The sequence below is a fragment of the Babylonia areolata genome, chromosome 19, assembly GCF_041734735.1.
Source record: "Babylonia areolata isolate BAREFJ2019XMU chromosome 19, ASM4173473v1, whole genome shotgun sequence".
Classification (NCBI taxonomy): domain Eukaryota; kingdom Metazoa; phylum Mollusca; class Gastropoda; order Neogastropoda; family Buccinidae; genus Babylonia; species Babylonia areolata.
Window position 1 is genome coordinate 14,687,603 of NC_134894.1, and position 15,916 is coordinate 14,703,518.

The 15,916-nt window shown below is 41.1% G+C and overlaps 1 protein-coding gene across 3 annotated transcripts in view; it reads left to right on the plus strand.

Annotated features, from left to right (window-relative positions):
- Positions 1-15,916, plus strand: part of LOC143293489 (inositol polyphosphate-5-phosphatase A-like) — a 75,452-nt gene that overhangs the window by 41,651 nt on the left and 17,885 nt on the right. For all 3 annotated transcript variants that reach the window (XM_076604386.1, XM_076604387.1, XM_076604385.1), the window contains exons 6-8: positions 10,721-10,752; positions 12,411-12,482; positions 14,188-14,240. In XM_076604386.1, the coding sequence (XP_076460501.1) occupies positions 10,721-10,752; positions 12,411-12,482; positions 14,188-14,240 (157 nt within the window). The remainder of the gene's footprint in view (positions 1-10,720; positions 10,753-12,410; positions 12,483-14,187; positions 14,241-15,916) is intronic.

A 15,916-nucleotide genomic window follows, 5' to 3' on the forward strand; every position in this document is an offset into this window, starting at 1 on the left:
ACACACACACACACACACACACACACACACACACACACACACACAGAGATCAACTTAAAAAACAACAACAACAAAATGTCCTGCTATTTGTTTATTCCTTAATCAGTCACACAGCATTCTGCTACTGTATTCTTTCTTAAGGTTACTCTATCATATGTACCTGAGAGAGAGAGATAGGGGGGGGATAGCACAGGTAGGTGACCTTTTATGTGGAAGTCATGAGCCATGACACGTTGAGGGGTTGAGCAGAGAGGTGGGGGTGTTTGAGGGTGCTTGAGGGTGGGACAAAAGAAAAATGTGAAGGGCCTTGTGAAGGGGGTGGGGGGAGTTGGCTGACCTACCTACACAATGGGGACCCATGGCCTGTGAACAAAGTGACGTCAAATACACTGTGCTCATATCTGCTAATTTTGGACTGTCCACATCCTAAGTTTACCTAGTGTTCCTTTTGCACACAGGGCACAGTTTCTGAACATTTGCTGTCAGTTTCCTTCATTTCCTTTTCTTAATTTTTTTTATATAGATTCTCTTGTGTCATTTTGACTGGGGATTTCTTTATGTGTATGCTTGTGTGTGCGTGGGTGCACGCCTGTTATGTCTTATGAACGTGACCATTGAATTGATTCCTCCTTGACTGTCATTTGGAACTTGTGAGGCTTGATGATGCCAGTCACATTTTCAAAAATCAAAGTTCACAGATGCTGTGTTCCCCTGTCTTTTATAGTTGTCTTCAGCGGGGAATTGCATGTGTTTGTGTGTAAAAATATTGTAACTGGGTGATTATGAGGAGTGAACACAGGAGCTCATTTTTTGATATTCAGGACAGAATCAGTAGGCAGATGCACCATCTCTCATACCCTGTCTGAATCTGGAAGGGGGAAAGGGAAAGAGAGATGATTGTTTATTTCAAAACAGCTGAAGTGACCCAGTTTTCAGACAGAAAAGAAGGTTTTTGTGGAATAGAGTCCTTAGAATCACTGTCTCCCATGTCAGAAATAACTTTTGCGTATTTAGTAAGCTACATGGTAGTTTTACTGACATTGATTTTACTGGTTAGTTTGTGTCTGTGCTAATATTCAGATTCGACCCATGTCTGATGAATGATGCAAAGTCTACTGATGTCCAAGGGGGACTACTCCAAACCTGAGTACATGATACGCAGGCTTTCAAGTTGTTGAACAAACACGTGTGGAACACGGCCATCCCCTGCAATCAATATGTCCCATCAACTATTTGGACAAGGTTCCCCTGTCCCATACGGGAATGAAAATAGACTGGAGCTAATTGTCTTTTGGAAACGTGTTTTGTCACCCTTTCAGTCCCCATACTTTCTGGGACTGGCAATCGATGGAAGGTGCCATCACCGTCCTGTAGCTGATGCTGAAGGTTTCCATCGAAACGTCTTTGGATGTTTCCCTTTGTGTGTTACATTTTGCTCCCAGCGATTGGCAGAGGATTGATCGGTCTCCCTGTCTCCTCTGGCATGCTCTGGTGGATAGGTCAGGTCAATCAATAGCTCTCCTCTTCATCTGCACGGTGGCAAAAGAGGAGAGAAGGTCCCATCCCATTCAGGGTAATAAAGCGATGTTATGGCTGCTCCCTCGTTGGACCATGGGGGACAACAACGCAGGATTGCTTATGCTCTCTGTTCTGGGAATGGGAAAAAAAAGAGGACAGAAATGATAGGGTGAGGATGAGGAGAGTGAAGTGTTGTTCCCAGACAAATGGTGTCACTAATGAGTTGTCTTTTTTTTGTTTGTTTGTTTGTTTCTTTCTTTATCCTTTGATTGAGACGCTCCCCTTACGCCCCCATAACCTGGAGGAAGAGTTGCAGAGAATGACTCGCTGAGAGCCAGAGAGCGAGAGGGAGGAGAGGGTATGGGGTGTGGGGGTGGGGAGGGCTGATAGAGAAGGCCTTTTATGTTTTTATTTCATAATCAGATTACAGGTTTTTCTTATCCTCAGTCAGTTTTCAGAGGCATCAAAGTGTGAAGACTGATCCTAATACAACATCATTCGGATGAGACGATAAACCGAGGTCCCGTGTGCAGCATGCACTTAGCGCACGTAAAAGAACCCACGGCAACAAAAGGGTTGTTCCTGGCAAAATTCTGTAGAAAAATCCACCTCGATAGGGAAAAAACAACAAATAAAACTGCATGCAGGAAAAAAAAACAACAAAAAAAATGGGTGGCGCTGTAATATAGCGACGCGCTCTCCCTGGGGAGAGCAGCCCGAATTTCACACAGAGAAGTCTGTTGTGATAAAAAGCAATACAAATACAAATACAAAAACATCTGCTTGGAAAAGGCAAAACAAAAAAGGAGAAACAAAAAAGATGAACAATTTATTTTTAAAAAGTGCATGTATTAAGATGTTTTAAGAAAAAGAAAGATACATACATGGCAAATGATTAAATAGAATAAGTAATTCACCCACACACTCATGCATACTCTTCTTGAAGTGTGCTAGTGCACACACACACACACACACACACACACACACACACACGCACGCACACACACAGATGCATAATGCATATTCAACAATTTACGTCTTACAGACACCCATGCTCTATCCTTCTCAAACACAGGTACATACCAAAGCCTTTCCATCCACATATACACATGTAAAAATATATTCCATGCACATTTGAACATCCTCACGCACATGGGCATACACACATTATTTGCATCTCAGACAAAAAAGAATCACTTGTTGGAATTACGCATGTGCACACACATGGACATGTTCGCGCGCGCGCGCGATACTCGGACTCGGTTTTAATCAACCACCACTCATTTTTCACCATAGTTTTTAACTACTTCAATTTTCTTGATTGTTAATGACTGGTTGATAAAGTTCATGATGGGTGTGAAAGTTAGTGATTTGTTGAAAAGTTAACAAAGGGATGCAGGGGAAAAAAACTATTGATGCCCGCATCTATCATGCCGACATGATGGGTTGAAAAGTTCATGATGGGTTGCTGTGGCTGAAATTGAAGCCTGGGTGCAGGGGAAGTAAACTATTGATGTAGGCATCCATCATGCTGACAAAATCACCACCAGCGCCACAACCAGCCACCTCCACCAACAAACGCAGCAGCCTGTCACCTCTATCACAGGGTGCAGGAAGCAGAGGAAGATCCAGGATCTGTGGATTTCAAGGAACGCTGTAGTGAAGGAGTGATACAGGCAAAGGGTGCAAAAGTTTGGAGCTTCAGAAACCATTATGTTTGTCATTCATTTTGTAGTAACCACGTAGGCTTGTGCAAGTGTGCGCACACCACACACACATGCATGCGCGTGCAGAGGAAAATAACGTTTGCAGAGAAGGTTTCTTGGCGGAGTCTGGAAGAGAGTGGGACATATATTCACAGGGTTCAGCAGGGTGTGTAATGATTTGGCAGAAGTTAGATGGCTGTATGTGTGTGTGTGTGTGTGTGTGTGTGTGTGTGTGTGTGTGTGTGACAGAGAGTGTGGTAGAGATGATGATTGTGTGTGTGTGTGTGTGCGTGTGTGTGTGTGTGTGTGTGTGTGTGTGTGTGTGACAGAGAGTGTGAGAGAGATGATAATGCCGGTAAATGGTTGTGTGTGTGTGTGTGTGTGTGACTGTGTGTGAGAGAGAGAGAGAGATGATGATGATGATGATTGTGTGAGGGAGAGCTAGAGAGAGAAAGAAAGAAAGAAATGGTGATGATGATGATGAGTTGGGAGGGTAGAGGGTTCACTTCAAATTGATGGAGAAGGCAGGTGCAGACAGAGCACACCCCTTCCCCAAGAGAGAGGAACTCGGGGAGCACATCGTTAACAAGGTTTTAGACATACACTCAGGTGAAAAGATTTTTAATTCCATGTCAAGGAGGCATGTACTGGAGGCACCAAACCTGGGTAGTTAGCCAGCCAGCTGACTGTTGCTGCTGCTGCCTTGGGCTTCACATATTTCCCCAGAATCTACTCTTCACAGCAGCGCAATTGTCCGTTTACCAGCAGGGATGGGGATGAAAATAGGATTGAGAGGAAGGGGGGTGGGATGGAAGAAGAGTTGGGCGAAGCCGGAGGGGGGCAGGGGGGGGGGGGGATGAAGCGTTGGCTGTCTGGAAAGAGGTGGGTGTGAAAGGATTGTCTTCAAGATAACAGAAAGGTGTGTGTAATGGCGGGAGGGGAAAGGGGTCAGGAGGGGGGAGTTGGGAGCAGGGGGACTATAGAGTGAAGCTGGCTAACAGCTTTCTTATTTGTAGCTTTTTTATTTGTTTTTGCTATGCAGAGTTTGTTGTGTTTCTCATACTTGTATTTACACACACACACACACACACACACACACACACACACACACACACACACACACACACACACACACACACACACACACACACACAGAGAGAGAGAGAGAGAGAGAGAGAGAGCATTCCAGTACTTCATGCAGCTTTGTATGTCCACATGTGTGGATGCAGTGTTTGTGCGTGCGTGCGTGCGTGCGTGCGTGTGTGCGTGTGTGTGTGTGTGTTTGTTATGTTTCATGTTTCATGGTCGATGTCTTTAATAATCAGATGTCATCCAGGAAAGTTTCATAACTCTTGAACTGTTTTTGACTTTCTTTTCTTTGCTGCATGTAAAATCCAGCCAGCATTTCTTTTTATGTTGTCTTCAAAATCAGTTCAGTCATTCCACAAGGATCCATCACTCTGGAACTGTCACAAACGTTTTTTCAGCACACATGAAATTGCACAGCAAAAAGATTGAACTTTCACAGCAGATTTGATCAGCTACACTGCTAGTGGCATAGCACCTCTTCTCTGGTGTTGAAAACTTCATCTGCATTCACAGGTTTTACATATTTGCACTTGTGTTAAAAATAGACCTTTTACAAGCCCCAAATTACTGGCTAGCATGCTGATAAAAAGCACCTATTTTCACGCTTTCAAAAGAAACTTGAATAGCTCCTTGTTTAGAAATGAAGTTCTTTCCCAGTTCAGTCTGACACTCAGATTTTGTGCTGTTAGTGTGTGTGTGTATGCGTGCACGCGTGCATGTTTCCAAAGTTTTTTTGTAGCTGATAATTTAATGCAATCAAAATTCCAACACAGTTTTTGTGAGCAAAATTCAGGTATTAAATCATCTGAATGAAATATAAAAATAGGTAAAATGAGAACAGTTTCTATGCTTCTTTGTTTGTAAGATTCTTTTCATCAGAAACATATTTTGACAGACCATTTAATGAAAGAACTTGCTTATTTTGTTGAGCATGTTTTTGGTGGCTGTCGAAAGTAGTATTCCCATTGATTTCCACCTGCCACCAAAATCTTGGAGGGGCGTGAGGAGTGATTGATGTTCTCGCTCTCCCTTTCTCTGACCCCTCCTCCAGAGAAAGAGTTGGGAAGAGGAGAAGGAGTGAGGGTGGGGAGAGAAGGATGATGATGGAGGTGGTGGCTGTGGCTGTTTTGTATTGATTTGGGGTGGGGGGGGGGGGGGGTGGGGGGGCGGAGGGGGAGCAGAATCAAAGCCATGGTTCTGCAGTGCGTGACTGAGGGGATGTGTGGCACTGGCCTGGCCTATCTTCCATAATTCTTTCTCTCTCTGCTCCCCAGTTCTCCCACCTTCTCTCTTTCCTCTCCCATCTCTGCTCCCTAAATCTTTGTCTCTTCCAGTTCTCTCTGTGTGTATATCTGTCCCTCCCTGTCTGTCTCTTCTTCTCTTTCTCATTAACTTAGGGACAAATGCCATTTGGAATAAATCGTTTGAATCCCCCCCCCCCCCCTTTCTCCCCTACTTTCCCCTTGCTCTCTCTCTGTCTCCTCACACACTTCCCTCCTCCCACTGTCTGTCATTCTTCTGTTCTTCCTCTCTGTCCTTTTTTCTCTTTGTGTCTTTGATGAAGTGTGTGTGTGTGTGTGTGTGTGTGTGTGTGTGTGTGTGTGTTTTCTTTTGCTCTGTGTTTCTTTCTATATCTGTCTGCTCTCTTCCTCTTGGATCTCTCCACATTGCCGATTTCCCTGTCTTTCCTGGTCGGTCTTTCTTCTTTCAGTGTTCTGTTTATAGCTGTTTGCTGACAGTGTGAAGCTCAGGACAGTGTGAAGCTCAGGATTCTTCCATTTCATTTACACCCCCCCCAGACCGGTCTCCCCATCGCCCCCCTCCCACCCCTCCACTTTCCCCCTCCCACACCCTCCCCCCTGCCATCCCCCCTCCTCCACACACACACACACACACACACACACACAGACACACACATATCTCTAACCCCTCCACTTGCAAGTGGAACGAAATAAAGTGGGGTTTTCTGTCAGTTTCAGAATGGGGGAAATCAGCATGAAAATTCAGAATATCAAAACATGTTGCTCTCTCTCTCTTGTTTTTTTTTCTTCTTGTGGTGCAAAGAGTCAGCTCAGCTGCCAAAGTTTTGATACAGTGATAGTATGCTTGTTGTGTTGTGGGGCTGGGACAGCATTTATGAAGAGAGAGAGAAGACAGAGAGAGAGCATATATATTTATGTACATGCTTGTGTTGTTTCCCATGATAAATGTATTTTAGTTAATCTAAGCATCATTAACTTAATAATTTTATTGTTTGATGGGTTGGAAATGTGCTGCTGCATCTATGCACTTGAATATATTGATTTGCATGTGTGAATGCATTCAGCATTTTTGTTGAGAGAGAGCTTCTAGAATGTTTTTGTGCTATGCTTGCTTTTAACTGGAACATGTTTGGCATTTTGAGCAGCATTAGTACTGGATATGGTGCCATAGAAAAGTTATGAGAAAACCTCTGATGGTCTTCTTGAAAAATAGGTGTCACGTATGAAAAGATAATAATAATACTAAATGATAATGCCATGGTTATGATAATGATAAAGAAAATAATGATAATGATTAAAGAATAGGATAATGATAAAATCTACATTAAGCATAATGATAGTAATAATCATATTAATACTGATAATGATGATAATGTTATGCTGTGCTTACTGAGCACAGGGACACAGGCGTGCTAACAATACAGATTAAAAGTGGGAAAAACACTGTAATAAAAAATGCAAAAAAGTGAAAATTGGAAACCTTAGTGAATTTGTTACCAACACACCCCTTTCCTCCCCCTTCCCTCTGGCCATCAGGAACCTAACAGACCTGGGACGAGAATTGATAATACCTATTGTTTGGGGATGAACAGTTTTGGAAAATATAATTGATGATGATTTTTAACATGGAACAAGTACAGTTCTTAACACGTAGGGATGAAGATGCCCTTCTGGCTGACTCGAGGCTATAGTTTGATGGTGCAGTTATGTCAGGGCAGTTTGTTTGGTAAGGGCTTTCAAGCCAAGTTTTCATCCACCCACACACTGCAAGATTGCTCCAATTACACTATTTTATCTCTTAGGGTTGCCTGCTGAAATAGCCCACATTCTGAATTGGCCTTTAAAATGCTCTGGGCATTTTAAGAGAGCTGTTTTTTGCCCACTTGTGTCAAGTCTGGCTGGGGGTGGGTTGGGGTGGGATTGCTGGCTGAACTGATTATGGTGATGATGTGCTATCTGCAGCAGTAGTGATTTTATTAAATTGATAGTTGCAGTGGTTTGGAACAAACAGAAGGACCATTCAAACATACATATCTGAATTTAAGTGGCCAAAATTATCCTCCCAGAGTTTTGTTCATGCGTGTTTAGCTGAGGTCAAGATTGACAATACAAATCTGTCTGAATTGAGAAACTGATTGTAATCTGTATCGAAACAGAGACTGATACAGTGATAGTAATCTGTGTCTAAATTGAGAAACAGGAAAAGATTTATTTTGATATTACTAGTGATAGTAATCTGTGTCTAAATTGAGAAACTGATTGTAATCTGTATCTAAACTGAGACTGATACAGTGATATTAATCTGTGTCTAAATTGAGAAACAGGAAAAGATTTATTCTGATATAACTAGTGATAGTAATCTGTGTCTAAATTGAGAAATGGAAAAAAGATTTGCCGAGCCCCTTAATATCCAGTACATGATAATGTCAGTCAAATAATGTGCCCTTTTCAAGCTGTGCTATGTATGTTAAGCACACACTGTAGTTTCTGTTATACACTGTAGCACAAACCAAATGTCTTCAACTCAGTGCAAGTATCCATTATTATTGGCATTGACAGTTAACATTGATTTTAGAGATGTGTAACATGGGAAGTATGGGATTTATTGTTTGAGATGAACATGATGATAAAGGTTTTTCATATCTCTGAGTGATGTGCATAAAATTTACTACAAAAAGCTGTTAAAAGCTTTGGGTGGATATAAGTTGACCTGAAAAAGGTAACCAGCATTTTCCCCTCAGGATACAAGGCTGAAAATATAAAGGTGCACACATTAACCAAGGTAACAGTGGTGAACATCATCCTAGGTTGTTTAAATCACCATAGATTGAATGCACCTCTTCTGCTTGAGTGGTTTTTCTTTCTAACCAAGGCGAGTTTGAAAGAAGCAAGTGTTGGCTTTCACTGCGTACATCTCCCAAACTGTGGTGAAACGGCTGACATTTTTATTGATAATGGCTTTTTGTGTATGTGTGTGCTGTCCCTTTCTGTTACTATTCCAAACTCTTTGTACTTGTTTGTGTGTGTGTGTGTGTGTGTGTGTGTGTGTGTGCAAATCAAGGTTTGGGGGAAAACTGAATCTGTAAGAGTTTATGAACATTACTGTGTTATCACTGGGAGAGAGAGAATCTTGCATGCTCTGCTCACTCACGAATGTGTAAATGTACATAAGCATGTCCACAGTGTCTCCTCCCGCCCACTGCCCCCCCCCCCCCCCCAGCTTCTCTTTCCCTCATACTTCAGTTTGCATGTGTTAAAAAGAGGACACTTTGGACATTTTTATTTGATGATGCATGCAGAGATTCAAGCAGCATCTCCTCCACATAATCGGGCACTGATGATCAGTTTCTTCCTCAAACAAACTCTCTGCTCTGACCTGCGCCCAGCCTACAGAAATCGGTATCCATTAGTACAGGACAGCCTGGAGCAAATACTGCTCTCACAGTCTAGAAACTGTGTAGATATATGGCTCAGGAGGATGAGAGTGAAGGGTTCTGGCAGTCACATAAACCCTGTTCTGGTTCCCCACAAACACTGGGGCTGTTCAGGCCAGTCAAGTCTGTTCCTGGCTCAACAGCTTGGCAAGAGCGAGGAGAAACAAGGAAGCCCTGTGTGTTTACACTGTGCCTGGTCTGTGGCCTTTAGGCCTGGCTCTGCACATACACACAGGTGTGTATATATATGTGTGTCTGGGTCTGTGCATCACCTGAATGCATCTCCCTCAAGTCAGTCGTCTGCATGGCACCCAGCTGTTGATACCACCTGGTTGCAGGGGTGGGATATATATATATACATGTTTTTCAGGTGATATACGTATTGGCATTTTGGCAGTTAAAAATAAGAAGTTTTTACAATTTTTTCCCCCTTTATTTTACTTAATTTTAGTGCTGAAGACACTGACTTTGGTATGTGGTTTCCGGATGCTGGCTGCAAACTTTTCAGTAATACAGAAACCAGTCACTCCCTCCCATCTAGTTTATAAGGGAAACAACACTGACTGTCAAGAAAACAGGCGCCTGTTTTTGTTGTTGTTTTTTAGGAAACTTTTTCGGCAATATCAGATTTAACCAAAATGTATAGAATGAAGCCAAAAACGATTTTGCATGACAAGTGCCTTAAAAAAAACCCAAACCAAGAGTAGTTCTTTTCTTGTTTGTTTGTTTGTTTTGTTTTTTTGGTCTACAGTAAAAGTACTGGATTTAGTGAATGACTGATTTTGTTGAGGGATGACCTGGTACTGGTAGTCTTCATTGATAATGGAAAGAGTTATTTCTCCCCATGCTACTGCCCCATCCTTTCCCAAGGAAGAAAAGAGAGATGGGGGGAGGAAAGAGAGAGAGACAGAGAGAGATGTGGGTTGGGGTTTTCCTGCATAAAGGTGATTAATGAGACAAAGCCTCACCTTGTTCCTTCCCATCAGCATGAATAAGAGGAAAACAGTTTTTTCCTCCATCCTTGAAAACAGTTGATAACCCTTCACAAAGATTACAACATGTGTCACTGCTTTGATTGATACTTTTCTTTCTTAAAAAAAAAAAAAAAATCTTTGCTTGCTTTGTTTTGAATTTGGTATAGTTTTTGCTGAATGCTTCTGTTGTCTTGTTTATCAAATTTAAGGTACACTTCAGCTCATGTAGTCACATGTTTTGTTCGACTGGGCTGCTATTATGAAGTTTAATTTTGTTTATTATGTACATTTTAAAGGTTTTATTATAAATATGTTCTTTTATCCTTTGATGCAATGTTCAATATTCATCAAAGGCATGTGCTAGGTTTATGTGAATGGATGTGACTGTTCTTGTGCCTAATCTTCCTTTCCAGGTGTGTGTTGTTTTTTTTCCTAGTTCTGTGGAATCAATGTTAAGTTTTCTAATACTCTTTATACAACAGAGATAAATAAATATGGATGGGGAGACAGTTGGGGTTGTGAGTAATGGTGTGGCTACCTGATGATTCTCACAAAGCTGCTGGCTTCACTGGCTTGAAATATGATTTGCATTCTTCATGGTGCTTAGCAGTGAAAGAGAATTATCGCATATCATATTTCTGAAAAGTGTGAGAAGGAATTCCACTTTTAGTGCAGTGAGGCATTTGCTGCTGAATGTGAACTGATTCTCAAGTACTGTGTGGTTTTGCCTGTTTCAGATTGCAAGTTTGTGGCCGTTGAAGGTCGAGAGGTAAGTGGCATCTCCATTTGGCAGGGTTCCGTTTGTGGTGTCAGCATGAGTGGGAGTCCCACCCCCACCCATTTATTTTACTTTGTTTTGTTATTCAGGCTGCCACTTTGCTTCAGTTACCCTGGACACCAAATGCAAATTTTTAAAGTATTGTAAACATCAGTCACACACCCACACATGCATAATCATATCAGAGAGCACAGCTTACGACAGACTATTTTGTTCTCCTTCTGTCTGTCTGTCTGTCTGACCATCTGTCTGTCTGTCTCTCTAATTCTGATCCTTTCTGTCTCCATCTCTCTGTGTCTATGTCTGTCTCTATTATCAGTTTCTTTCTGTCACTGTCTCTGTTTCCATGTCTCTGTCTCTATTTTGTGCCTGTGTTTCCACCCCTTGTCATAGGCAGAAAACCTGGTTTGATAAAACATTAATTTTCTCCTTTCCCTGTCCTCTCTCTCTCTCTCTCTATCGTTTTTTTTTTTTCCTTTTTCATCTTTTGTGCGTGTGTGTGGGTGTGTGTGTTTGTGTGTGAGGGAGGGCAATGTGTAAAGAAGCTTCCAGCTTATCCAGTTTACCCTCAATAAAACATTTGTTCATTTGTTCTCTCTCTCTCTCTCTCTCTCTCTCTCTCTCTCTCTCTCGCAGAACAAGTACCTTCTGTTTAGACTTGGTGATTGAACATATCCCTGTTTTGTGTTGGTTTCAACCAAATGTTTCTCAGAAAATGAATATCAACACTAGATTGTTTACCATTTCAGTCACCGGATGGCTGTACATCATTTCTTTTCTTTTTGTTGTTGTTGTTGTTTTTAATGATTTATCAGTTATTGGTTGGATTATCATTGGAGGATGGTGGGTGAGTGGGGTAAGTGTGAGTAGAACTAGAACAGAGAGAAAGAGAAAAGGGAGCAAAGAGAGAGAGAGGGGTGAGGGTGGGGTATATAGAGGGATACAAAATACTTTATTATCTCTGGTAAGAGAAATTATTTTGTGGTGTACCGTGTAGAACACATAATGTACAAGAATCACAGGCATTCAGCATCTGAGCATGTATACATTAAAAACAATCAACAAATAAATACTGATATATTAACTTGAAGTAAACCACAAATACAATAATCACAGTCATATACACACAATGATAACAGATAACAGGCATGGAATATCATACTAAAGTATGATACACACAATTATCACAGATAATAGGTATGAGATATCATTTTATAATTGGTAATAGACATATGATAATAACGAGATAATCAACAGTATATTAGATAACTGTGTCACATTACACATAAACGTACACCTACAAACATTTTATGAGCCATATCATTTATCATAGTTGTTTAGAAGCTGGATTGATTGTGGTATGAAGCTGAATTTAGTTCCATTTTTAAAAAGTTTTGAATTTCAGAAGACAGAAACATTTGCCTGTAGATAAAAATAGATAATGATTTGCAAGTGAACAAGGCAATTGTTGCTTGAAATGCATGTGGCTTTATGTGATTCTCCTACATTACAACTCTGTTAAATTAAGCTGCTTTGCCGCACACCCACAACTTTTCTGCATACATTCAGGATCTTATTCAACATATTCTTTCATCAAAGCCTACCATATGAAGTAACGGGCCAGTGTGCAGGTTTGTGTTGGGTTGTAGGTGCTGTCAGGAAACATAGAGAACGTGCCCATCAAGGAGAAGGCCAAGTTCCCCCAGCACTTCTTCCCTGAGGTATCTGTTTTGTCTTGTTCCAGAGAACTGCAGTGTAGGGGCGGTCCTTGGAGTTTTACTGTGCTTTTTTATGGGCTTGAGTGATGGTTGTGGTGTTCTGTGGGGAGAGAGAGAGAGAGAAGAGAGAAAGATTCTGTGTAGGGGTGTGTGTGTGTGTGTGTGGAGGAAGGGGGTGGTGGTTGTTTTTGTGTGATCATACCTCAAGTGTGGTAGCGCATGGCTTCTGCATCACATTACTTAAAACCGTTTTTCTTTTCCCTGGTTTTTGATGATGATGATGATGGTGGTGGGTTTTTGGGGACTTATTCGGTAACTGGCAGGAGTTACTTAGCTGAACACAGGTGATAAATTCATGTCATTTCATTGCTCAGGTTTATCTTGTTCAAACTTTGCCCTCCTTAACACCTTCATGTTAGTTGTTGCCATGCTTTACTTTTACCTTTTTAACTGTTTGGATTTGGTATTGAGTGATACATTTTGGAGATTTTTTTTTCTCCAGCCCAGATTGGTCTGAATCATAGAATAGAATTTTTTTTAACATGTTTTGCTGTAAATGTATGAACTTTGGGTTAAACAAAATCTATTTACTGTAAAAGGAAACAAAGTGGGAACTCCCAAAATATAAATCTGAAGGTTGATGGACTCCAAAATGTTGATTATAGTCAAGAGTACATTTGTGTTCAAAACACTACACAGAAAGAAACAATATTGCAGGAATAATCATTAATGTAAGAACTGTAAAAAAAAAAGAAAAGAAAAGAAAGAAAGACAAAAAGAAGAAGAAGAAAAGAAATAAAGCTAGAATGAATTAGTTTTTGTTGTTTTGGTTTTTGATTGGTCACATTTTTGGTAAGCAGGATTGAACCATGCATGTTCAGTTCCAAAGCAAACAGACTAATCCACTCTGCTGCGGCACATCTGACATCATTCAACTAAATTTGATACTTAAAACAATATTGACGTTTTCGTCTTCGTGTAACAAATAGATGTGATTGTAGTGGATGTAATAACGCCGTTTAAATCATGTTTTTTGTGTACTTTATTATATCTCGAGTATTCTTTCATTTTGGTGGTAAAGGAGACCTTACCATCGCTTCAAGTCCACTGCAACACATTGTGGATCTCTAGATCTGCACTGACAAAACCATTCTACAATGGGCTGAAAGAAATGATCGATTCAGTTTTTCATTTATGTTCATTCTGTTTAATACAGTGTCCTTCTTTAGAATATTTATATGCAGTAAACACATCGATGGTGTAGTTAGTATCACTGTATGAGTTCTGTCCAGAATTTGTATTTCTTTCCTTTTAATTGTGAACTAGAAAAACAAGGTCATCATCTTCAAACACAGCCTACCTTCTAGTAGGCCTAACTCAGTAGGAAGCTGGTTTTTAGTATTTTCAGATTTCAGAACAAATCTCAACAAAAGAAACTGTTAATGAGTAGGAAATACGGCTTAATTCGGGAGACATACAACCTGTTATTGGTATGACTGTGAAGATTTTTTTCATACCAAATTTTGGTATGGGCAGACAAAGTATTTCCAGAGAAAATGGCATTGTCAAAGTTTACCACAGACACACACACAGCCAACTGAATACTGGGTTGAAACATAGACTCATTTTGTTTACAAAAGTGAGTCGAAAATGAGTTGAAATGTTTGGAATAAAAAATTATTTATTTGCCATGTTTTGTTTGATTTAGTTCAAGTGGTCACGGAAGGGATTTCTTCGAACTCGGTGGAGCATTAACAATTGGTGAGTTAATACGAAGATATTGGATTTGATGAAAAAATTGACACAGTAAATGATAATATAGTGTAACTTGTTTGAATCTTTACTGCATTCGTAACTGATAAACATTTCTTGCTGGCAGATATAGTTTTCTCAACATATGTGATGCCTGAAATGCTCATGGTTGGGCATTCATATATTCACTTTTACATGCACACTAACACCATAAAAACTCTGTACTCACATATGGAAGCACTTGCATGCGTGCACACACACACACACACACATATGTGCTAATGCACACAGCATGAACACTTAAAAAAAAAAAAAAGAAAGAAAAAAGAAGCAAATGTGATGTGGCTTCTATGGATCAGTCTGCATGGTTTGACACCACCTTAAATGCTGAAATTGAAACTGAAACTTAGATTCTTATACCTGTCAGCTTACACATGCGCACACATTCTCTCTCACTGACACGTGTGACCTCTCAATTACACTCACTGTCAGATACATTCGCTGTTATACAGACGCCATGTCACACTTAACCAGATTCATCACACTCACTCTCTGTCTCAGACACTCTTTCCTTCACTTTGTGTCTGTCTGTCTGTCTGTCTGTCTGTCTCATGTACACACACAGACACACACACACACACACACACACACACACACACACACACTCAACATACACAACACACATACACACATGTGGTTTGTGTCTCTGTGTGTGTGCACACTACTTAGACATACATTTTTTCTGTACACTTGCCCACATATCTAATTATCTCTCCCTCCACCCCCGCTCCCTTCTGTCTTCCTCCAGCCCTCACTTTCCCTCATCACCTTGAATCATTGAAGTACATTTGTTTGGCCAGTTGTCTGCTGTGTGACATAAAAGAATATAAAAGAATTCTCACAAGGACGGCTGGGAGGACGCGGGTTCGAATCCCAGCGGAGGTGGGTTTTTCGGCCCGTGGCCGGCTCCTACCCAGAGTTGAGTGTGCTGTGGGCTTAAATGGGGAGACTGGGACCACACAGTCGAGTGTCATCCACTTCAAGGATGCGTCTTTGGGTGTGTTGCTCTAATTACCTGACCAACACTGCAAGTGTCTGTATCTCTCGGGCCTGGTTAACGCCGGGATATCATTATGACAGGAAGCGTAGAGTACAGCCTTGTCATGTAGTCCCAAACCAAAATGGACCTCCATAGCAACATCGTCATCATCATCGTCATCCTCCTCCTCCTTCATCGTCATCAATATAAACAAAATAGTCTCAGAGTCTGTGGCCTTTCATGCCCTGCTCTCACGGTGACCTCAGTTTCGATACCCCTCCACTTCCGTGCTTGGGGTGAGTCCTGTCAATGTCGTCAGTGTCGGCAGATTCATGGGAGGGCTGTTGTTTGAGGGACGTGGTGGCGGAATCTGTTGTCAGAATGTGGCTGGGGCTTGTCCATTCTAGGATTGGAAGCAGGGTTTGGCTGGGAGACCTTTTGACAGTTTTCAGTCTCTCTGGTATGGAGTGATTGGGCGTGTAATGGATAACTGTATGGACATACAGTCAGTTTGTTTAAAAATTCTATATGAACTGTTATGGCTGAGTATTTTGTTGTTGTTTTGTGTGTGTGTGTGTGTGTGTGTGTGTGCCTGAATTTAGGACATTTTGTTTTCTATATTTTGATGAATGGTGATGGAGGTAAT